Source organism: Castor canadensis, chromosome 3, assembly GCF_047511655.1.
Source record: "Castor canadensis chromosome 3, mCasCan1.hap1v2, whole genome shotgun sequence".
NCBI lineage: Eukaryota > Metazoa > Chordata > Mammalia > Rodentia > Castoridae > Castor > Castor canadensis.
Window position 1 is genome coordinate 122,429,303 of NC_133388.1, and position 24,891 is coordinate 122,454,193.

At 39.3% G+C, this 24,891-nt stretch overlaps 1 protein-coding gene across 2 annotated transcripts in view; it reads right to left on the reverse strand.

Annotated features, from left to right (window-relative positions):
• Mtfr1 (mitochondrial fission regulator 1) overlaps window positions 1–21,344 on the reverse strand; it is a 40,852-nt gene extending 19,508 nt beyond the window's left edge. The window contains exons 1-2 of one of the 2 annotated variants that reach the window (XM_020167507.2): window positions 21,190–21,344; window positions 5,993–6,134 (exon numbers count right to left, since the gene is read on the reverse strand). In XM_020167507.2, the coding sequence (XP_020023096.1) occupies window positions 5,993–6,058 (66 nt within the window). In that variant the 5' untranslated portion in view covers window positions 6,059–6,134; window positions 21,190–21,344. Of the gene's footprint in view, window positions 1–5,992; window positions 6,135–21,189 lie in introns of those variants that run through there. The other variant, XM_020167509.2, reaches the window with a different exon arrangement.
• Window positions 21,345–24,891: the final 3,547 nt, after the last annotated feature.

The following is a 24,891-nucleotide window of genomic DNA, read 5'->3' on the forward strand; positions in this document are numbered from 1 at the left end:
CAACTGGTAGCCCCAATATTTAACCCAAACAACATCTCAGACCACTCTAAAAGCATGTACAATATAAAAAATGAGCACAGAAGCAATCTGGCTTTTTTGGGGGGTTTGGGAGGGGTGCTCGCATTTGAACTCAGGGCTTCACACTTGCCAGGCAGGCGCTCTACCACTTGAGCCACTCCACCAGCCCCAAAATCTGATTTCTTAAATTTTAGCAATCAAATCAATTTAGGGATAGTGATACACTATGAGTCAAAATGAGGTTCATGAGGCCTATATAATACTCCTGACATCTGCCTCAGTTTTCATATAATTTTTATTATATATGTTTAAGGTTTCACTGACTTACTTTGGAGAGTTCCAGAAAGTACAATCATCTATGATAATCTACACTGACTATGCTAACCAACAAAAACTGTCATTCTTCCATTGAAAATATAAATAAAAAGGATGGCACAGATTATAAAACTAGTCAGCAGAAAGACAGGAAGATGTCAATATTAAAATATGAATGTTATGCGAAGAATTTAAGACACAAAGTTATACTGAAGCTTAAAGCAAAACGTCTTTCACACCAATGATCATACAGAGGATATTTTCATAGTCTTAGTAGCATGAGGACTGAGAAAAACTGGCTACAGGAAAACGGGAAGCCTCACAGTTGTGCACAATCAACATAAGAGACCTCCCCAGCAAGTAATTCTAAAATACACAATATTTAAGCAAGCTTTTTACCTTGTACATTTTAACAGATCTTGATTTTTTAAAAATAAATCCATAGGACAGTGGTTAAACTACACCATTCAGTCATTTCTCTAAGTCTTCTAGTCACCAGTCAAAACTCTCCTATGATGTAGAAATAGAATGCTACTTGTACATCACAATGTGACAATTACATAGTCTAAAGTGAATCTCTTTCCTCTCCAGCAAACAAAGATCTTCCCTTTTTTCTTGCTCACAAAGAAAAACTTAGAAAGGATTTGCCAAGGTCAGGAACTAATGTTTCTGCCAGCTTTTAGCATTCCTAACTATGCTGCAGGGCTAAGTTTCCACTGTTATCTTTACATCTGTTTAATATGAGGAGGAAAGAATACCAGGTGCCTTCTATAAGAGAAGTGGCCAATGATTCAGTTTTTAATCATAAGGAATAAGTAAACCATTAGGTTGTGCCTGCAAAGTTAATGGGAGAAAAAGAACATTGCTTTATGTGATTATGTTTTCAAGCATACACAGTAGACTAACATGATGTTATTTTCTTGTTACTTATGAATTGCAGACCTTAGCACCAAGAAATCTGAAGCAAGGGTCCGTGTAATAATGACTAGAATATTTAGAAAGAAGAGCTATCTTTATTGGATGGTAGGAAACAGTGAGGAAGACAGCAGTTTACTTCCAGGAACTCTAAAACTAGGTCTTGATACTTTTTTCCATTGAGCCCTGATAGTCGGGGAAAAATTGTAAATGGCTGTGAAGAAACAGTGAACAGATGGTACTGAAAAGTCACCATCTGTGCACTGGGAGGCTGCATGACCCAAGTGCATCTCTTACCCTAACTTGTGGCTGAACTATGCCTTGTCAGTATATTGTTTTGGAGAAGGGCAAACTGACTCCAAAGATAAACTGTCAATATTTTTTCAGATGTAAGAGAAAAAGCAAGCAGAAAACTGTCATTAACTAGATAATTTGATATAATTAAGAAATAAGACAACTCAATTCACTTCTGAAATAACAGAAAAACTGTACAAAACTTGCTTATAAATAATCTAATGAGTCTGGGTGTGTGTGCATGTCTGTATCTAGTAATGACAGTCCATAACATTTAGTATCGGTGTTTGAAAGAGATGACAGCAAGAAGGAGGATGACAACAGAATGCAATTTGTTCTGTTTTAACATTGTGAAATGCTATTGTAGAAGTGTTGATGTGTGAGGCTAGTATTTGAAGCTGTCGTCTGTCTCATCCATGATAACTACATCAAGTTCTATGTGATAATTCATTTGTTATAAATTAGTTTAATCTATATTATTACTTGAGAGAAACTATAAATTTAAGTAATTTTTTTCTAAAGACAAACCATAATAAATCTATGATCCAACAAAGTATGGATTCTTTTTAATTCCAAAAGAGACAAGGAAAGAAAAAAGTATATGTTAGGGAGGTGGAAGAGTAGAGAGATGAAACTGTAACAATTTCAATTCCCCTCCCAAAATAAAAAAACAAACGGTAAACAAAATAATTCTTACTACTCTAATACAAATTAGATGTTTGCAATAACTTCTTTTCCAACATAAAATACTGACATTACTAACAATCACTTTAGCCTCACCCTATTCTTACTTCTCTATGTTTTTTTGTTTTGGGGTTTTGTTTTTTTTTTTATGTGTGTGTGGTACTGGGTTTGAACTCAGGGCTTCATGCTTGCTAGGCAGGTGCTCTAGCACCTGAGCCACTCCACTAGCCTTTTTTTTGTGTCTCGTGAACTATTTGCCTGGGCTGGCTTCAAACTGAGATCCTCCTATCTCTGCATCCTAAGTAGCTAGGATTATAGGCATGAGTCACCAGCGCACAGCCTTGCTTCTCTAGTTTAAAATATTTTTGCTAAGCTGCATGGTGGTAGATGCCTGTAACCTAATACTCAAGGAGGCTGGGCAGGAGGATTGTGAATTTGAGTCCAGCCTGAGCTACACAGTGAGACACTTTCTCAAAAAAATATGAACTAAATAAGTAATAAAATATTTTTGCTTAGGGACATAAACAGAAGTATAGATTGAGAAAAAGGTTGCAACATATGTGAATATGTTTTAAATTCAAATAAATGCTGAGGCAAAAATAGAAGGCAGTGAAGACAACAGGCCATGCCAACATAAAGTCTTGGAAGAGACTACCAATTTATTACCTGTATAAAGCTGATCAAATTATTGACCCTTGGTGCTTCCACTTTCTCATCTATAAAATGAGGACAATATATTTCATGTGCCTATGAGTATTAAATGAGTTAAGGTATTTATGTCTTTTTTTTTTTTTTTTTTTGGCAGATTGAACCCAGAGCTTTCCAAATACTAGGCAAGAGCTCTCCCACTTGAGCTACACTCCCAGACCTTTTGTTTTTGAGACAGGGCCTCTTGCTACCTTCTGACCTCAAACTCGTAATCCTCTTGCTTCTGCCTCCCGAGGAGATAGGATTATAGGTATGTACCATCACACCTGGCTACATGTTTCTCTTCCTCCCCTTCTATTATAAGAAGTACCAAAGAAAGAAAGGAGAAAGATTGTGGAATCAGAACTGGTTCATATCACAGCTCTACCTTAAGAAAATACATGTTAACCATTGAAAGGTACAGATGAGGAAGCTTCTTATATTTATAGATGCCCAAAAGTAGAAACTTGGTAGACTAGGATTACAGATGTGAGCCACCATTGCCCAACACACCTCTGTATTTTACTCTTAGGCAGCAGGCTAAAAAAGAAATTAAAAAAACAAAACAAAAACACGTCCAAAATATCGAATTGCTTTGTTAGAAGAAAACTTGGTTTATATAGCTTTTCAGCAAATTCATTACAGTTGATGATTATATGTTAGCCTTACTACATTTAAAAAAAAATTAAAAAAGAAAAAGTTCCAAGCAGGTACTGGTGGCTCATGACTGCAATCCTTGGTACTTGGGAGGCTGAAATCAGGAGGATCTTGGTTCAAGGCGAGCTTGGGCAATAGCTCGCAAGACCCCATTTCCAAAATAACCAGAGCAAAATGGACCACTCAAGCAGCAAAGGACCTATTATGCAAGTGCAAAGTCCTGAGTTCAAACCCCAGTGCCACCACCAAAAAAAAAAAAAGACCCTTAGTTTTGATTACAGTATTTTGAGATGGTTCATTTTACAAATTAAAATTAATAAAGCCAAATAAAATATGTCACCTGTGCCTGACAGACTTCTGTACCAAACCCTAATTAACACTAGTCACATTAGCCTAAGTAGGGGTGGAGAGGCAGGGGACAGAGTAAGAACAAAGGAAATCAACCATTACTGAATACATCTACACTATATACAAGCCACTGTACTAGTGGATGCTTTACATCCATGTCATTTAATCCCCTGATTAATGGCAGTAGCAATTCTTCTTACCCCTATTTTGTAGATGAAGAAAGCAACTGGCAGACACAAATTTCAGGTCCAGATTTGTTTAAATCCAGACCCCACAACCTTGCCACTGAACTATACTTCTTACTAAAATTATAACTAGAAATTGGGCTGGGGCATAGCTCAAGTGGTACAGTGATTGTCTAGCAAGCACAAGACCTTGGGTTCAATCCCTAGTACTACAAAAACAAACAGTAACTGTAAAACCCTGCTTTGGGGGGAGAATCAAAAATAAGAGAAGCTGCCTTTCTTTCTAGAAGCAAGAGGAAAATAAATTCTTTCAAGCCAGGTATGGTGGTTCAAGTCTATAATCTCAGCTACTTGGGAGGCAGAGGTTGGGAGGATATTGGCTCAAGGCTAACCCTTGGCAAAAAGCAAGACTCCATCTCAAGGAATAAACCTGGCATGGTGGTACACAGTTGCAATCCCACCTATGTGGGAAACCATAGGAAGATCGAGGTCCTCAGCTGGCTCCGGGCAAAAGCAATAGACCCTACCTGAAAAATAACTAAATCAAAGGGCTAAGAGAATAGCTCAAGTGGTAGAGACACTATTTAGCAAGTATAAGGTCCTGAGTTCAAACCCCAGCATGGGGGAGTAGGAACTTCTTTTGCTAGAATACTAAAATGTTAATCTACACTCTATGTAGCCAAGTAGTGGTAAATAAATGGAAAAGGTAGTATAAGTTGCATCAAGTGAAGTTCAAAACATATGAACGTATCTGAAAAAGATGAAATATCAGTAAGTTATTTTCTTATTGCTTATCCTTAAATTAATGTTTTCAAAACTATGCAGCTATAAACAAAGGTAATCTTAGGTGGTACTACACCTTTCATCTCCAAATAACCTTGGGAAGTTAGGTTCAAAGTTCAAAATAATTTAAAAGGTGAAGGTAATACGCTAAACACAATACCCAAATTCAAATAATGTAACCCATCTGTATCTTTAATAAAACTTAACCACATGTCATAGACACCAAAACACTGAATTTGAAAATGAAAAACAAGTATTCTACTAAACACGCTTGGTGCAATTGTTATAATAACTTTATAGTGGATCTCAAAATTTACATAATGGTAGAAAATATAAGAATGTGAAGAGCAAAACTAATACCTCTAGCACAGAATGATCACAATATACAAAATTCTTTCTCTTCTTATCTATACTTGCTATAGACTTACCTTAAACTGTCCGATAAGCCACATTATAGTAGCATTCAATATTAATAATTCTACAGCATTCTAAGTTATGAAGTATGAGTCAAACATTTTATTCAACGATTTCTATATATAACCTTTTTTTCACTCATAAATGCATTTTTTTTGTGGGGTAGTACTGGGGTTTGAACTCAGGGCCTTGCATTTGTTATGCAGGTACTCTACCAAATGAACCATGCCTCTGGCCCTTTTTTGCTTTAGTTATTTTTCAGGTAGGTTCTCATATTTTTGTCTGGGACTGACCTCCTACCTATAGCCTCATTCGTACCTGGATCATAACTGTGAGTCACCATGATGAAGATGGGGTCTCACTAATGTTTTACCCAGGTTGGCCTCACACCTCAGTCCTCCCCATCTCCATCTGCCAAGTAGCTGAGACTCCAGACCTGAACCACCATACCCTGCAATCAATTGCTTACTTATGGTCATATGAATACATTAATAAGTTTTCAACATACCCAAGAAAGTTATTCTCTTACTTAGGATGCTGGAAAAAGATTCACTTCTGTGAGTGAGCAAATTAAATAGCACATAAACATTGAAATCATACATAGAATTCATATAGAGATTTACCTCATTTCTCAGAAAAATTATTAAACTGTCTAAATGTCTGCATTTTAAAAATGAATTCTGAGCACTCACCGATTGCATGCTTACTCCAACTTGTTGTAAAACCATCCTCATCAGGCGTTTAATCCAGCCAAGCATTTAGATGCCAAAGTCTTCCCAAATTTGCATTTCAGGTACTTCAGGCATACATAGCAGTACATGTCCATAAAGCGCACTAAAAATTTTAATGCAAATACTAAAGTGAAATAATTATTTAAATCTTTCTGTCTGCAACGCCTCACAAAGTAAGCCTAAAGCATTTTAAAACTTTATGTTTAAATTAAAACAAAATTTGCTCGTTATCAGCTTGCTTAAAATTAACTGTAATAGTACAAGATTTTGTGTGTGTGTGTGTGGGTAATGCCTGATTTATTCATTTAAAAAAAGTTCTTATACACAAAACAAGATGGATTGCTTTCAAGGGTTAAAAGCACTCTCTAAAAAACTAAAGTTGGGAGCATGGAGCATAAGGAGCGGTTTCTCCCAGAAGCACTTGAATGAACAATGTGCCAGACATTTGGAGAGAGCTCAGGACAGTACCAGGACCTCAGGGTCTGCTCCTCACAGCTCCAACCCAGCAGACGCTCATTGCAGACGGCAGAAGAACATACGTCTGCATTTGAACACAGAAATGAATTACTATTAAGAACAAGGTGTAGGATATTCCATGCTATAATACTAACAAAAGTCAGCTGGAGTAGACCCTGTGTCACAGCTAAACCAAATGCTGAGATGCAAAACTTGGGGTGAGTGGGAGTCAATCACAATACAGACGTTGTGACCTTCAGTGCCCATCATGGCTTCTTCCCCACAGTAGCCACAGGCATGATACCAAGGCAGCGTCACGTGACATAGCTGCAAGGACTGGAGGCCACTGCCTGCAACCAAGCTTGGGTGCCAGCAAGGCCCCTAGTTCTTCCCCAGAGGCAGTCCGCAGAAGGCCATGCAAAGGGCTGGAAAATTTCCTTTTCTTTTTGGCAGTATTGGAGTTTGAACTCAGGGTCTCATGCTTTCTAGGCAGGTACTCTTACCACTTAAGCCACTTCACCATCCTGAAGATTTTAAAAGTTTTTTTTCCCAGTTTCGTTCTTAGTTGAGAAACAGAAACACCTACTGTGGCTAATTTAATTTAAAAAGTACACTTAATGAAAAAGTATCTGGTAGATAATATTCAGAGAACCTCATTTATAGCACATACTGCCAGGAAAAGATGTCAAAAATTGTAGTAGAATTGGTCCTGGGAAGACACCATTGCACCTGCTGCTACTGCCATACTAACAGAAGAGTCCATGCAATTCTTCCTTTTCTGTGTCAGCAGTTTCTGAGTTGCTGTCCACCAGTGCATTTGCTTGGCCAAGTCTAAAACTCATGTGTCTTAGCAAAAAGGAGGCTGAGAAAGCTATCTGCATTAATAGCAAGTTGGATTTGCATGCTACCAAATATCAGGAAGAAATTAATTCCACCATAGAACAGGAATTCAGATGTTACATAAAAATCAAAACCAAACAAAAAACCCCAGCTAAACAGAGCAGTATACTTTAAATCAATGGGAATAAAAAGAGGAGAGAGAAAAATAACTTCAAATATGGAAATGACACAGAGAAGATAGCTAGTGAACCTGAGGAGGCAGTCAGCAGGAGTGTCCCCAAGAAAAAGAGGAAATTCTCTTCTAAGGAGGAACCTGTGACCAGTGGGCCTAAAGAGGCTACTAGCAGAAAGAGCAGCGCCAAGGAAAAGAAAAATTTCCAAAAAATATCCCAGGAGGATTAGAATGGACATTCCCTGGGTAGAGGGGCATTCCTAACATGACATTTCCCATCCCATGCCCTAGGCCCCAATGAAAATGTTTACAAAAAAAAGAAAAAAATGCAAACAACTGAACAAAAACTAGAAAAGGCATAAGGATGATTTTGTGAAGTTTGAAAACCTATCATTTTTTTGAGTTATTAACTCCCCAGAATAGTGCACAAATTTTAAGCTAATATCCTTTATATTCACTGATCTTTTGTCTCCCCAATTCTGCCTTTTCCAGAATGTCGTACTGTTGGAATAATATAACATGTAGCCTTTTCAGAATGCCATCTTTCACCAAGTAAAATGCACTTATGGTTCCTCCACATCTTTTCATGATTGGTTCTTTTGTGTGGCGTAATGGTCATTCCATTGTCTGGATGTGCCACATTTATCCATTCACCTACTGAAGGACATCCTGGTGGCTTCTGAGTGTTGATAATTATGAAAAAAAAAGCTATAAACATCTGTGTCCAAGTTTTACTCACTTTTTAAGAAATGTACACTACATCAGTTAGGGTTCTCCAGAGAATCAGAACCAATACGACATATAGTAGGACACGTACCCAGTAGGATACGTAGAGATTTACTATGAGATATTGGCTTACTCAATTATGGAGACTGAAAAATCTCTTAATCTGCTATATGAATGTGGAAGGTGTGAGTGACCTTCTGATGTAAAGTCCCAGACTGAGTCCAAAGGCCTGTGCAAGGGCTTTCTCTAAGGGCAGGAGATGATGATGACCCAGCTCAAGCAAAGAATAAACTTGTTGTTCCTTTGCCTTTTTGTTTTATTAAGGCCCTCAAGAGACTGGGTTTGGTATCTTCCTATATCAGTGGAGGGGGATCTTCTTTATCCAGTCTATAGATTCAATTGTCTTATCTTTTCCAGAACACCCTCACAGACACACCAAGAAATTATGTTTTACCAGTAATCTGGGTATCCCTTATCCCAAGCTAAAATAAACACATAAAATTAACTGTCACAAATTGTTTTTAAAATAGTTATTTAGGAATTTTTTATTTGCCAGGAAAAATATTTCTCAAGTTTAGGCTAGAGATAAAAATTAGGGAGGGAGCACAAGTTTAGGATGAGCAGATGAAATGAATTAATGTGGAGTAAAAAGAGAAGCCAGCATAGAAAATTCAGGAAATACTTGTGAAACAAACAGAAGAAAATAATTAAAGGCACTGAGAAAATGTGATAAAAGAGGTAACAGAAAAATTAGTGTGGTATTATCACCAAAAAAAAACAGAGGTGGTGGGACAGGAGGTGATATCCTTGTTAAACACAGGAGGGAAGTCATGCTGTTGGCGTCCTTTACCATCCTTCCCACCACATTTGTCTGCTGCACTCTCTGGAATCCTGTTAACATAAACATTCCCCCAGCTCCACACCTTCAACATAACTTACTCACCTGAGAGCTCTCCTGGCCCACTCCCCTCCTTTAACTGAAACTTGGCTTCTTTTGGAATACTGCTTTGATAACTTCTAAAGAGGGCTTCTACTTGCTATGTTCTTAAACTTTCTGTCAATGCTGCTTCCTACCAATCATTTCTCTCAGATCTTTTAAAATCCCCCCCTCAAAGACAAAACCGAAGGGACAGAACACAGACCACTGGTCAGTCACTAGGGGCTGCCAGTGGAAGGGTATAAAGGAAACAAAAGGAGAGTTTTGAGAACATGAAACTAGCCTTTATCTTGAATGTGATACTAGCTACATGAATGTGTTCTCATAGCAAAATTCACCAAAGAAGAGTGAATTTTGCCTTATGCAAAATACAACTACACTGAAAAAAAAAATCAAAAACGAAAAACCTCTCCTTTGAGGACACTGCTTTACCACCAAATGCCCCTCATTATGGTGTCACTAAAGGAGGTAAGGACATTTAAATCACTACCCAGAGGAGGTGGGGAAAGGGTGTAGGAGGGTGAATATAGTACAAATACTGTGTACACATAGAAAAATGAGACCTGTTGAAACTATTCCAGGAATTTGGGGTGGGGGGAGATAAAGAAGAATGGTAGAGGGGGTGAATTCAAGTATGATATATTTGACATATTGTAAGAACTTTTACAAAAACCATAATGTACCTCTACTCAGTACAATAAAAATAAATAAATATAAATCATTCCCAATCATTCAGCTATGACATTACTGAATCTTCACTCCAAGTCCTTTCTTAAAAGGAACTCTACATTTTGTCTTTATTAGCATTAGAATAAACTAATAAATGTATATCTTATGATTTTGCTTGGACTAGATGTTTTTAATATGCACATAGATGATGAATCCAGCACAATACTATACAAGCCCATTTTCAGAAAGACACACAAGACAAATCAAAAACTAAGGGTACTATCTTTTAAAAAATGTTTTATCATCTTTGGAAACAGAGGTAGTGACTGGTAAAAGCTATGAACAGAACTTCTGGGGTTCTGGCAATGTTCTATTTCTTGATGCAGGTACTCAATGTGTTAATTCTGTGAGACTTACCAAGACATATGTTTGTATACTTGTTTCTTTTTTTTTCAGTACTGGGGTTTGAATTCAGGGCCTTCACCTTAAGCCACTCCACCAGCCCTGTTTTTGTGAAGGGTTTTTTGAGACAGGGTCTTGCAGAAATAATTGCCTGGGCTGGCTTCGTACCACGATCCTCCTGATTTCTGCCTCCTGAGTAGCTAGGATTACAGGAATGAGCCACCAGCACCCAGCTCTGCATACTTTTCTTGAATTTAAGTTATACTTCAAATAAAAGTTTTTAAAAAATACATAGACCGGGCACAGGTGGCTCACACCTGTAATCCTAGCTACTCAGGAGGCAAGGACCAGGAGGATTCGAAGCCAGCCAAGGGCAAATAGTTCCCAAGATCCTAACTCAAAAATACTCAACACAAAAAAGGGCCAACAGAGTGGCTCAAGTGGTAGAGTGCCTGCCTGGCAAGCATGAGGACCTAAGTTCAAACCCTACACCACCAGAAGAAAAAAATATACATACATAGCCTCTGACCAAGTTGTGTAACTCTCAGGAATTTCTCTCAGAAGTAAAAGCACTGACACATAAAGACAAATGTGTAAAGATAATTTCTGCAGTGTACTTTATACTCATAAAACTAGGATTAACTTTAAATGTACATTTATAAAACAATGTTAATAGCAACATATTATGACCCTTAAGCATCTACTCTATGCATCTCTGTACTGACTTTCAAAAGTACATACACAATATAGGAAGAGCATTATGTAAAAAAAATATTAAAATTTCATTTTAATAAAACCATTTGTCCTTTTGTGGTGCTAGGAATGAATCCAGGCCTCTCATATGGTAAGCAAAGTGCTTTGACCACTGAGTCAGACCCCTAGCCTTCAACTTTCTTATATGTAGAAATATATACACCAAATTACTAAAGCTGGCCAGAATAGGTAGAAGTAAACTTCTTCCTTATATAGTTGGTACTGTTCAGCCAATGCTACAAAACATGTTTCATTTCTCACTTAAAAATAAAGTCTAAAGCCAGGCATGGTAGAGCACACCAGTACTCCCAGCACGTGGGAGGCTGAGGCAGGAAAATAACAATTTGAGGCCAGCCTGAGCTAAATAGCAAGACCTGGTCTCAAAAAAATTAAATAAATTAACTAAAGCACTTGCCTAGTATGTGTGAAGCCCTAGGTTTAGTGCCGGACACCACAAAAATAAATAAATGAAATCTAGAAATTAAAACAAATATCTCACTTTCTAGCTTTCACTCAGGTAATACTCTTCTGGCCTACTATTTGATCTACCATTTATCATATTAAGAACGTCTTTTTTTTTTTTTTTTAGTGCTAGGGATCAAACCCAGGGCCTTCTGCATTCAAGGCAAACACACTCTACCACCTGAACTACATTCCCAGTCCGACCTGAAATTTTCACCTAACTAGTGTCTTCCCACTACCTGCTACCCAATGCAGCCAAAAGTCACTTGATCTACTGCTTTGCCACTATTTTCAATTGTTTGTTCTACTGTCTTATTTACTCTACAAGTTAGAACTTGATGAGTCCAACAGCCTACAGTTTCTACAACTGGGCTACAGAAAAACTGTTAAAGTTTTCATTTTGACATTGTCACAAATGTACTATCTCAAACTTAGCTGGCCCTCACTGCTGTCTAGCATGCAAGCAAAATTTTATTTTCCTACTCCTAACCCCTCTTGCATATTCTCCAGAGCTATTTCAAACTCTCCCAAGGCTACCTATGATTTGAATGTGTCCCCCCAAATTCCTGTGTAGCAACCTAATCCCCCATGCAATAGTGTTGAGAGATGGGACTTTAAGAAGTGATTAAGTCATTATCACAGATTAATGTCATTATCATGGGTTAGTTAATACACGAGTTGTTGGGTTTTTAACCCAAGGTAGTTCAGCCTCCCTCTTTCTGTTCCCTCTCTTGCATGCACTCTCTTGAGCAATCTTGCCCTTTACCTTCGCACCATGGGATGGTACAGTAATGCCTCTGCCAGATGCTGGTGAATGCTGTCAGGCTCCAGAACCATGAGCTAAATAAATTTCTGTTCTTTATAAATTATCCAGTCTCAAGTAGTAATAGAAAAGTCATCTGAGGAAAAATTCTTAAATGTTCTGCCACTCCCCATGCATATATTTCTCTGTATCTGTGCAGATCCTGTCTCTCCTTCCACCCAAGTGTTCAGATTCCACCTCCCCACTTTGCAGGTCTCATATCAAAAATGTCATAAATTCCTTCCTCTTTCTTATTAACTTCAATTACTTGCCATTCTCCTAGTTTCTCCCATCTGCATTTAAGTCGAAATCCACAACTGAACTCCTTAACTTTTCTCCCAAACCTATTGTGCACCCTACTTAAGAAAATAGCATTCATATTGCCAGTTATCCTTTTTTTCTTTCATTTTCTACAATCAATGTTTATTTTTCCTCCTAAATACACCAAACACCATCTCCATTGTCCTTATTGTGATTCTAAGCCTTCACTACTGCAAAAAAATCCATTAATGTGACTGTCTCCCAATCTTGCCCTCTCCTTTTCACCCATTCTCAATACTAAAATAGGCTCAGTATGAACTTGTCTTTGTCCTTTGCTATTCACCAGAGCCTTCATATTTCACCCTTTGATCCAGTCATATAACCTCCTCTCTTTATCTCTGGACTTTTCTTCTATTCAATATTCCACCGCTATTTGTATTCCTATATTAAGCTAGCTACTATTAATCCTTTGATTCAGTTTAGCTATGCTTTCTCTAAGAAATCTTTCTGTTCAAACAGGATTAAGACCCTCCTGTAATATTCCCCAAAACAGAACACTGAAACAATGTACCTAAACTGCTTACCTCCTCCATTTGACTTTAATCACTTTAAAGGAAGAAACAACACACGTATACTTATCACAGTGCCTAAGCATCTAGCACAGTGTATATGATACAATAAATTGCATGTGGTGGTTCAGGCCTGTAATCTCAGCTCTCAAAAAGCAAGGCAGAACGGTCATGAGTTTCAGGACAACCTAAGTTTACACAGCAAGACCCTGTCTCACAAAAAAAAAAAAAAATGACTATCAAATGAAGGAAACCTACACCCACGCCAATGTCTTTCCTATGCTTTCTTAATTGTAAACAGATATCTAAAAGGAGTTTTAATTCCACTATAGGTGAGCTAGGCATTTACAGCCAAACTCTCCTCCCACCAAGGACAAGTAAACTAGTTGAATACAAAGATAGTTTTTGTGCCAGTTATTTGGGAGGCAGAGATCAGAAGGATCTAGATTTGATGCCAGTCTGTGCAAACAGGTCAAGAAACACTCTCTCTGAAAAAACTCAACACAAATAGGGCTGGCAGAGTGGCTCATGTGGTAGAGCCCCTGCCTAGCAAGCATGAGGCCGAGTTCAAACACCGATACTGCCAAAAAAAATTTTTGAAAGCCTCCCAAGTAGCTAGGTTTACAGGTGTGAGCCACCAGCACCCAGCACCTTTTTGATGTTCTTAATGCCTATAGGATCTGTAACAATGTCCCATTTTCCATTCCTGACATTGATAATATGTTCCTTTTCTCTCTCCTTGATAAATCTCATTAGAGCTCTATACCCTTTATTATGCTCTTCAAAGAGGCAACTCTTGATTTTTTGAAACAGGGTCTTCCTATGGAGACCAAGCTGGCCTCAAACTCATGGTCCTCTGGCCTCTGCCTCCCAAGGGCAGGGATTGTAAGTATGTGCCAACATGGATAGTGAAAGAACCAACTCTTAACCTGGTTATACTTCTCCGCCTTGGTTAAGTTTTCTGATGCTTTCATTTAAGGTATCTGAACTCTTTTGAGACAAGAGTTTCACTATGTAGTCCAGGCTGCCCCGCTATATTCTCATTACCTAGCACAGCATCTGACATGTACTGGTATTTTGTTCAGTATACAATGAAAAATCTCATGACCTCTACTACATCTTTCAACAAAAAGTAATCTGGTTAGATAAAGCTAACTAAAACTTGATGAAAGTTTTTCAAGTTAATGGTCTTTAGGGATGAAACTAAACTTTTGAAGGATATTTTTAGAGGTTATCTTTCTCTCTGTATTATGAAAGTTAGCAATAGGTTTTATTTCCACTTAAACTAAAGGTGGGCGTTTGAATGTGAGGATTTCTGAACTATAACTCTACAGTGAATGATCTATGTATATTCTTCTTGATATATTTGTGTAATCTTAAGAAATCCCATGCAAATGAATTAAGTACTCTGCATTAATTTTAAGTCTTTTAAAAAGAGTTAAAAATACCTTAGATGGACAAGGTGATACAGGCTTGTAATCCAGCATTCAGGAGGCTGAGGCAGGAAGATGTCACTGACCTCAGCTACACAGTGAGCTCAAGGCCAGCCTGGACCACATAGTGAAACCCTGTCTCAAAAAAGAGTTCAAATACCTTAAATGATCCTAAACTAGACATCAGTAAATGCAGACAAACTATTTAAATGTCAACAATATTTTTTATTGCCTAAAAATGCTGCTCTTGGGCCCTAAGACATGACAAAAATTCACTAAAAAGTTGAATAACAATTACTGTCCTTGCATATTGTATTACCTTACTGTAAAAACTCAATAAACTGTATCTTAGAAATGAGTACGTTTAGTTTTTGAAATTTGATAATCATATTTACTGACGTGAAAAAGAAAATCTAAAGGTGTATTAATAGGAAAATAGTTAAAATAAGCTCAATATACACACTCTAAGTTTATGACCATTAATATTAAAAAGAAAGCACAAAGAAAATAATAAATATTTAAGGACAATAACATATATAGTTTACAAAAAGAAAAACCCAGAAGACAGGAGTCCACAAACTCCAAACACAAATGTTGGAGAACTTACATACTTTATTTAAAAAAAAAAAATAGAGCTACACATGAAAGGATTTCCACAGTGAAATGCTGAATAAAAAGTTTCCAATTTACATGTATGTGTGATTCCTTTAAGAAAAAAAAAAAAAAAAACTAGGCTGAGGATATAGCTCAGTGGTAAAAAACACACTTAAGCATGCATGAAGCCCTGAGTTGGATACCTAATACCACCCAAAAAAAGCCAAACACTAAAAGCAATTAAAAAAAAAAAAAAAAAAAAAACCAGTGGTGCCAGTGGCTCAAATCTGTAATCCTAGCTACTCAGGAAGTAGAGATCAGGAGGATCTATGTTCAAGGCCAGCCCACACAAAGTAAAAGCCAGACCCTATCTCAAAAATACCCAATACAAAAAAGGGCTGGCAGAGTGGCTTAAGTGATAGAGCACATACCTAGTAAATGTAAGGCCCTGAGTTCAAACCCCAGTACCACATCCAAAAAAGTGGTGCAATCGGTATCTTACACAAGATTTGAAAATATACCAAAACTTAACATTGACTATGTATGTGGTTTAGTGATGGGATCTTTTCTTTTTTGCACTTGGACACATCTGTATCATTTGTATACTTTTGTCATTTTTAAAGACCAGTAACATTTTTTAATGAAGTAAATGAAATCTAAGAAGTATAGACATAAAAATTATTCAAATTCTGGACCATATAAATAAAAATTAGCAATATACAAACTTTGTGGAAACCTTATAGGCTATTACCAGTATTTTTCAATGTCAGATACTTGCCCTTTATTATTTTTTTAATTATACGTGCTATGTTTTAGTATAAATCAATTTACTTTTTAAAAAAAATTAAATAATTTTAGTTATATTCTAACCAGTAATATCTATGCACTCAAATCTTGTGCTATGTTTTAGTCTAAATCAATTTACTTTTTTAAAAAATTAAATAAATTTAGCTATATCCTAACCAGTAATATCTATGCACTCAAATCTTGTGGTTCCAGTATATTTTTGAAATACACTTTAAAATAGTCATGTGACTTAACAATATGGATACATTTTGAGTTCATTGTGCCAACGTCATACAGTGTACTCAAACTAACATAGATGGTATGGGTCAATCAACCACACAGCCTCTGATGCAATCAAGAAACATGGTAAACACTAGATGTACAAGGTTTCTGCCAGTGTAACACAGCATATTGCAAACTCTTTTTTTAAGTACTCTCTAATGATAAGAAGTACAATATAGCAAACACATAAACCAGTCAATAGTCATTTATTTTCAAGTATTATGTGCTGTACACAACCATATGTGCTTTACTTTCTTACAACTACAGCATAGTAGGTTTTACACCTGCACCACCAGACAAGTAAGTAATGTACTACCATAGACAAGATGGCAATGACATTATCAGGTGAAAGGAATTTTCAGCTACATTTATGGGACCACTGCCTATCCATGTGATCTGCTATTGACTTTGTTATGCATCGTGTTACTGTATGTAATCATAGTTTGCACTCCCCACCTGAGCTCAAAGAGATTGAGACAAAAAAGGGTTCTGGATTAAAATTAAAAAATGAATCCCTGTTACATCTAAAATCATCTTTTAGGAAACCAGTACACATTATTCATCAAATCAGTATTTACTAGTATATGAGAAATCCATTTCAAAAAATAAAGCTTCTTAGATGGTGGAGAGGCTCAAGTAGAAGAGCATCTGCTTGGCAAGGGTGAAGCCCTGAGTTCAAGCCCAACACCAAGGAAATAAAAAGGCAAATCAAAAAATAAAACTTCTTAAAGGTTAAGAAAAAATCCTAGTTATACTACTTTACATTAATATATTTACTATTAAAGAATGTATTTCAAGGTATTTTTTCAATCATGGAGAGTTAATCTGATATAACGTTTCTATCTGCCTAATTTGAAACCTCAGTATCATAAATGAAGAAACTGTTAATAAGGTGGCATATTCTGGTCCCTAAAAGAGCAGCCCAGAGAGTTCTCCCAACTGACACACGTATTTCATTTTAATAGCCACTCTGCAGCTTTCAAGAGAGAATGGGCAAGAACTGAGAAAGCTATCTGCAACTTAATACAACTGATTAATATCCCTAATGAATTTAAACTAGCTGGGCAGGAGGGTTGCAAATTGGAGGCCAGCCCGGGCTACAAAGTGATATGCTCTCTCAAAGAAAAAAAAAAAGGCAAAAAATCAAAAGCCCTATGCAAGAAAAGGTGTAAGACATTAATAGGAATTATACAAATGGAAAATAAGACATGAAGAAATGTTTAAGGATCTCACTAGTAATCAAATAAATGTTAACTCAAACTGTTACCATTTCCCTATCAAACTGGCAAAGATGAAAAAGGACAAATTCAATATTGGTAAAGGCATGGCCAGCCAAGTATCATGTACACAGCTATAATGCCTGAACTCAGGAGACTGAGGCAGGAGCCCGTCTGAGCTACATAGTCAGACTCTCTCAAAAAGCAAAATCAAAACCAAACAAAGCCATGAGCAAAGTACAATCTTTCTGGTGGGCACCCTGGCAGTATGTACATAGTAGTGATTTCATATCTACACACAGCAATTTCACTCCTAGAAAGTTCTTCTAAACTGAGCACAGTGGCACAAGCCTGTATTACTAGCAATTTGGGAGGCAAAGATTGAGAGGATTAAGGGTCTGAGGCCAGTCCAGGCAAAAAGTTCATGGACCCCTTCTCTATCAATGGCTGAACACAGTAGTGTGTCATCCCAGCAATATGAGGAAGCATAAACTGGAGGATCACAGTCCAGGCTGCCAGGACATAAAGTGATACCACATCTCAAAAACAACCAATGCAGAAAGGGCTGAAAGAGTGGCTTCAATAATAGAGCAAGTCAACAGGCTAGCAGTCAAGGCCTCAAGTTCAAACCCTAGTACCACAAAGAAGAAGAAAAAGCTGTCCTCTTATGACTTTTTTAAAAAGTGGAAAAGAAACCAAACTATATAAAAGAGAATAGGTTAAATACACAATGACACCTCATCTACCCTGGAAGACACTGAAAAGATGATAGGGTTTTAACTCTGGGGAAAAAAAATGGATGCTCATTATATAAGCCAAATTATTAAAAAAAAAAAAACTCTGCATAATCTAATTTTTGTGAATAAATGTTTTTAGGCACATTCATTACAAAGGTCAAAAACAAGGGCTGACAAACTTTTTGTGTGATGGGTCAGACAGTAAATCTTTTAGGTGTGTGGATGACATAGTCTCTGACACAACTTGCTCAACATTATGTGAAAGCAGTCACAGACGCTATAAAAAAGTAGAATTCCAATAAAGGATTATTTATGATCATTAAAATTTGAATTTCATACAATTTCCATATGTCATTTTTTTTTTCTTGTGGTACTAGGGCTTGAACTCAGGGCCTTCACCTTGAGCCACTCCACCAGCCCTTTTTGTGATGGGTATTTTCCAGATAGGGTCTCTTAAACTATTTGCCTGGAGTGGCTTTGAACCTCCATCCTCCTGATCTTTGCCTCCTGAGTAGCTAGGATTATAGGCATTAGCCACCAGCATCCTGCTTCATCAAGTTTTTTTGTGTTTTTTTTTTCCAGTCACTTACAAGTATAAAAATCACTCATCACTCTCAGTCCATACAGAACTGGGCTTCAAATAACTTTGGGCCCTTGGGCCATACTTTGTCAACCTCTTTTCCAGGCAGTACAGTAAAGCATCATCAGTGGATATCTCCAGATGGCAGGATTACAATGTCATTTTTTTGTTGCTTTTCTAAATTGTGTAATTTCTATCAATAGTACATAACACAAATGTAAAAAAAACAATTGAGCAGCTGAGCTGTAATTAACATGTCAAATAACAGTGCTAGGCTTCTGCTGAAGAAAACAAACATATGGGAAATGAAGTTTACCAGCACTTCAGAACTTAGTTGTACCAAATTATCCTGAAGCTTTTTGTTTCTGAAATATGGTCTTCCAATGTAGCCCAGGCTGGCCTCAAACTGCAATTCTCCTGCTGTATTCAGCCTCCTGAGTGCTGGGATATAGGCTTAACACTACCACACCCAACCACCTTTTCTCTATTTTCAGGCTACTTTTCCTTCTCCATCCCTTTCCTTAAATACATTAATTCATCAGTTACCCACATCTATTTTCTATATATTCATCAGGTCAGCCCAGTAATCCTTTTACATCTCAGGTGAAGCCATCTTTGACAATGCCAGCTCACTAGCTTCCCCTGAGATGCTTTTATCATGTCACTTCATTGCTCCTTAAATCCAACTCCTGACCTTAATTTTAGACTTCTGAATTGGAGTTTCTCTACTGTCCTCTGAAAAAGCTGCCTTCCTAGTTCCTTATTTCTCTATTTGGATGAAGATGCTCTATGGGAGTAGTAGGAAGATGAGAAACACAGACAAAAACATTCAGTATGACTATCCAGTATATGCCAAAGGCTAAAGGCATGTTACAGTACACCTAGACAAGTAGTATGTATTTTTCCTTTAACTGGCTATTAAAACAATAAACGCGTTAATACTTTAATACTTGTATTTGTTGAACTACATCTATTTAGTCAAACGAGATCAAATTAATCTTTTACTGTTTCAAAGAAACAAAAAAATCCCTCTTTCACTGTTTTGTACTTACACACTTCCAGGGTGTTTTCCACCCACTATAGATTTTGTAGCTCAATAAAAAGTTTTACACAGTAGTTCTCTGCTCAACGTTTAGGATATATAGTTAAGGTTAAAAGGCAAGATTTGCAGAGTACAGCTGACAGGCCTGTAATCCCAGCACTCTGGGAGGCTGAGGCAGGAGTATCTCAGTTAGATGCCAGTCTGGACTACACAGGGAGACCTTGCCTCAGAAAACAAAACAAACAAAAAAACCGTGGCATGACAAAGGCCAAGATTAGCATCTTAAATTACAGCGGTCCTTTCATCAGAGTAACTTTAGGCAAATTGTGTGACTTTTCCAAACTTCTTTTTCCCTCAACTGTGAAGTGAAGATAGCTCCTATTTCAAAGGGCTGTTGTAAAAATTAAATGAACAGATGGGAACAATTTTCACAGTGCTTCACACATACTAAGAACTGCATAAATAGAAACTATCCACAAAATAATTTCTGCTTAAAAGCATAACACTGGTGCCTAGATTATTTAGTACCTTTGTTTCCCATGATTTGAAAACCGGGACATAGGGTAATATAAAACCTGTAATACATTCTTGTAGTACAAACTAAATGAGCGGTGTCTACATGTAATGTACGCCTTGTTTTACTCAACCTCTCTAAAAGGCAAATGATTAGAAAAAAAAGTTTGATTACTGATCATGTCAGAGGCGTAGAAATACATAAAATAATCCAGAGGAGGGGGTCTTGTTAGACTGGCCATAAACTGATAATTACTCAAACAGGGTGATGGACAGACACACTTGAGTCCTTTACGCTATTTGTTCAACTTCTCCAAAGTTTGACCTTCATAATAAAATGTGTTTCTAAACTCCCAAAAACTGATCTTTTCTCTGGGAATGGTCAGGAAGACAGAGCGGGAAGTGCTAGGCGGCGAAAGTGACAGGCGCCCGGACCAGTTGAGGCAGGTGGAAACTCCTGGGCTGACCCCAAGCGCGTTCCTCCTCGGGGAATCCCCGAGGCCCGCGGCTGGCGCACCGCGGAGTCGGACGCCCATCGCGAACGGCGCAGCACCCACGGGAGCGCCGCCTGGCGGCCAGCGCGGGAACTAGCGCTCCCGAGACTGTCCCGGGGTGGGGGAGGGGCAGAAGTGGGGTACAAGGGTGGTGCACGAGCGCACCCCCGCCTTCGAGGCAAGGCGGCCGATTTCCCTCCGTCCTCCCAAGCGCCGGGCCCATCACGGCCCTCAACCAAGGACATCCCACCTCCCTTCGGCCTCAGTGCTCACACCCAGCTGGCCCACGAAGTCGCCGGCCTCCCCGCAATCCCGAACCGGATTCCTTCTGCTCCTGCCCCGTCACCGCGGCGTCCCATTGCCGTCAAGCCTCGGGCCACTACCGCGCCCTCCTTGCCAACCGCTTTTCCGCAACCATAGCCCCCACTTACGTCCGCCGCGCGGCAGCCGGTACCTTCTCCAGCTACTCAGGCTTCCAGACTGGTTGTCCCGGGACGTGGTTGTCAATCAGCCAATCCCCGCCCCGAGCCGGACCAGGCTGGCCAATTAGCTGCTTGCTCCGACTCGGAGGCGGGCCCAGGGAACGGCGGACAGAAGGCGTGGCGCGTGCCCAGAACCACCTTTCACAGTTTGTGAGCGCACGCGCGAGGTCGGCTGAGGGGCGGGTCCCTCCCGAGGGGCGGGTCCCTCCCTGTGGGCCTCGCTTTGTGTCTAGAAAACACTTTTTTGTAAACTAGTGCTGTACGCGTGCACGGAGACCCACGTTCTGAAAGTGACCTCCAAGGTGTGTTACCTTGAAAGAAGCCCTGAGTCTTAAGCCTAACCTATTTCATTCCACGCTATGGGGGCTTGAGATCACCTAGGCGATCTTCTCCCTAAGCGGACCTCACATCCGGGGTGTGTTTTTGTTTAGGAGGAGTAGGAATGCAGGGTTGCTGGACGTGGATAAAGATTTTGCTTTCCTGTCCTCAGTTTCAGTCTATGTAGTCTGGTTCACTGGGGCATGTGCTTTTTAAGTACTTGTATATTCTAGGTAGGACAGTCTGAATTTAAAATACTGAAAATATTACATGTATAGTTAGCCATATTAAGCATGGCAAAGTTCATAGGTGTGATAAAACATTAATATGCAGGGGGAGGAGATTATCAGTATTTCTTTTCAGCCATTTCCTTTTCAGACTCTCTTACCGTCCCAGTGCATTTGATCCCCAAAGTCTCTGTGCAGGCATGGTAGCTCTGTGATGTTCTAGCCCTTGGTGACCCAAGTCTCCTCCTGGCTGGGGCTTCCCTTCTTCAGCAACAACTTTAATTCATTTACCCAGTAAGGGCTTGCTGGGGGCCCACTATGACAGTACAAAGATTAAGAAAGCCTTGAACCACACCCTGAGTGAGTCTACAGGATAACAGGGAGATGAAAACAAGCTTAACCTATGTGATCAAATGTTATAATGAAAGTGCAATGAGGCCTGGGAGACATGCCTGAGCGTGGGGTGGCTCAGAACACTTCAGGCAAGAGTGAGTGCTTGGTCTGAGACATGCTGACAGATTCAGAGCTTCTGAACTAAACAGGTGGGGAAAATGGACTGTGGCATTTCTGGCAAAGGTGGCTTGTTTCTTCTGAGACACTTTTGTTAAGGTAGGCAGGAAGGAGGAAATACCCAGGGCTACTTTTCCTTCTAGGAGATAGAGTCATAAAACTCCTAATGGCCTATATCTGGACCAACAATTGACATAATGACAACACCTGAGCCAACAAATTAAGATAGTGATCCACACCTGGGCAGCCCATGCTTGTTCTTCAAACCATTTGGGGTGGGCCACAAGGAGAGGGCCACAAGGAGAGGGCCTTAGTTTTGTGCCAATCAGTAGCCCAACCCTATTGAATAAAGCCCCAAAGTGTCTAGGCTACTGGAGCCTATAACTGTACCTCATCCCTTTGAGTACATGTAGTGCCTGCTCACCTAACACCTCCAGATGTACTTACGTTTTACTAATCAATCATTGTTTACTGTCTCTACTTTTCATGGGTCTTCTACTGCATGGTTCTTCTACTGCACCTGGAGCAATGTCCTAATCTTACATACTATATTCAAAAATGGCAGAGCACCTGGAACACCCTAAAACACTAGTAACACTTCAGTGTATTACTAAGCTAATGTTAGTGTCTCAGGATCCATGCCTTATACCCATCTGTTCCAAAGCCCAAGGAAAAACCCAAGCACTGAATTCATAAGCTCATACATTGTCTTCTCTTTTTTAAAAGGTGTCAGAAAAGTACCCTTCAAAGTGACATTGGTTAAGACCTGTCATTTTTTTTTGAGACAGAGCCTTACTCTGTTGCCCACCACCACCACCCCCAGCCTTGAATTTGTAATCCTCCTACCTCAGCCTCCTGACCGGTCTTTTTGGTTTTTTTCCCTTCCAACTACCTTCCTTAACATTTCCCTTTATCCTAGGTGCTGTGGAATGGCTCTGGACTTTTTTGTGATCTTGGTGAAGGAGTATTGAACCAATTTGAGTCACTTCATTATAAGTTATTGCTGACTCTTTTGATGGTAGAATACTTTATAGAAATTCTCCTAGTTAAGCTGTGACATAAGGACCAACAGACATTTCTGATGGCACTTGCCACTGGTGTAACTGGTGAAGGAGAAAGAAGGTTTAAAAGATGTTGAGCCAGAAACTAACAGAGGGGGAGATCGTCCTGTCATCACCCTAGACATAGAGGTACCCACCTCTCCCTGGGGCACTGGGACAGGAGTTAAGTATTGTTAGAAGACTTTGTAATACCGTTAAATCACTTTTTTTTGGCAGTACTGGGGTTTGAACTCAGGGCCTCATGCTTGCTAGGCAAGCACTCTACCACTTGTGCCACTCCACCAGCCCTGTTAAATCACTCTTAATAATAAGCCTTTATTGTAAACACCCTTTTTAATGTTTTTTTTCTTAAAGCTAAGATGTTGAGGTTCCAGGTAATTTGACTCCCTAATTAATAACTGTTGGACCCTTCCCTGGTGCCCCTGGCTTGAATAAATGACCATCAACCAAGCAGCCAGCTTCACTTCCCTCCCTCCTGTATTGAACACTCCACAGATGCCTTGAGGAAACCACATGGCAACTACACCTGATTGCTGCCAAAGCACAACTTTGGCTCCTCAAGGCATTGCCCTAGCCATGACTGTTTCAAACAACTGAAGCCAGACTTTTTGCCATCATAAGCCTTGGTGAACACTGGAGGACCCTCCAATCATTTCCACCTAGGCCAGAGGGGTGGCACTTTCCCTAGTGGCCTAGCAGAAGGCATGTGACTGGTACAAATACAATCCTTCATTAAGGACTGCTGTAATTGGTGCAGACACCCTTGCCACACCCTACTGTGACTGCACAAGCAGATTGTTGAGCTCACTTTGTGAGTCAGCCTGGAGATAACCTCCTGTGCTGCCCTCTGGTGTTGAAGCCTTAGGTCCAATAAAAGGCTTCTCTTCAGTGGTCTTTTCTTGCCAACTTTTGATCTTTATTATTATTATGGTGCTCTGACCTGGTAACATGAAGAGAGGACAGTGGAAGCACAGTGGGACAGTTGCAGTGGCAAAGGCAGCAGCAGCATTGAAGAAGCAGTAGGGACAAGAGGGCAACTAAAGAGTTCCAGAGAGCAGTTGGAGCAGGGATGTCAGGGAACAGAGGTGATGGAGAAGATGAGACCTATAGACCAGGAACTGCAGGTCCTGGTCGCTAGAATAGTTCCAGAAAGCTTTCCAGAAAGCTGCCAAGTCTTAAGAGGCAAGGGTTTCAGACAGCCTGGGTCCGAGAGCTGTAAGAGAAGCCACTGTCAAGAGCTGAGGATCCCAACAGCCTAAGCTGAGAACTGTAGCACTTGTCACTATTCAAGAACAATAACACTAGAAGACACAGTCTGCTGCTTCTTGCTGTAGTCTGATGCCACCCACTGCTGTTGGAAACTGAAAATTACCTTAGCTATCAAGTGCCAGGGCCACTGGTTGTTAAAGCTCAGAATGATGAGCCTCCAATCTGAGTGCTTAGAGCCTAGAGTCTCTGACTTTGAAGCCTACAGCAAGAAGCCCCTGGCTCTCAGGGCTTGGAGCTGTAAGCCTCAGGATCTGCCAGTCCAAGCC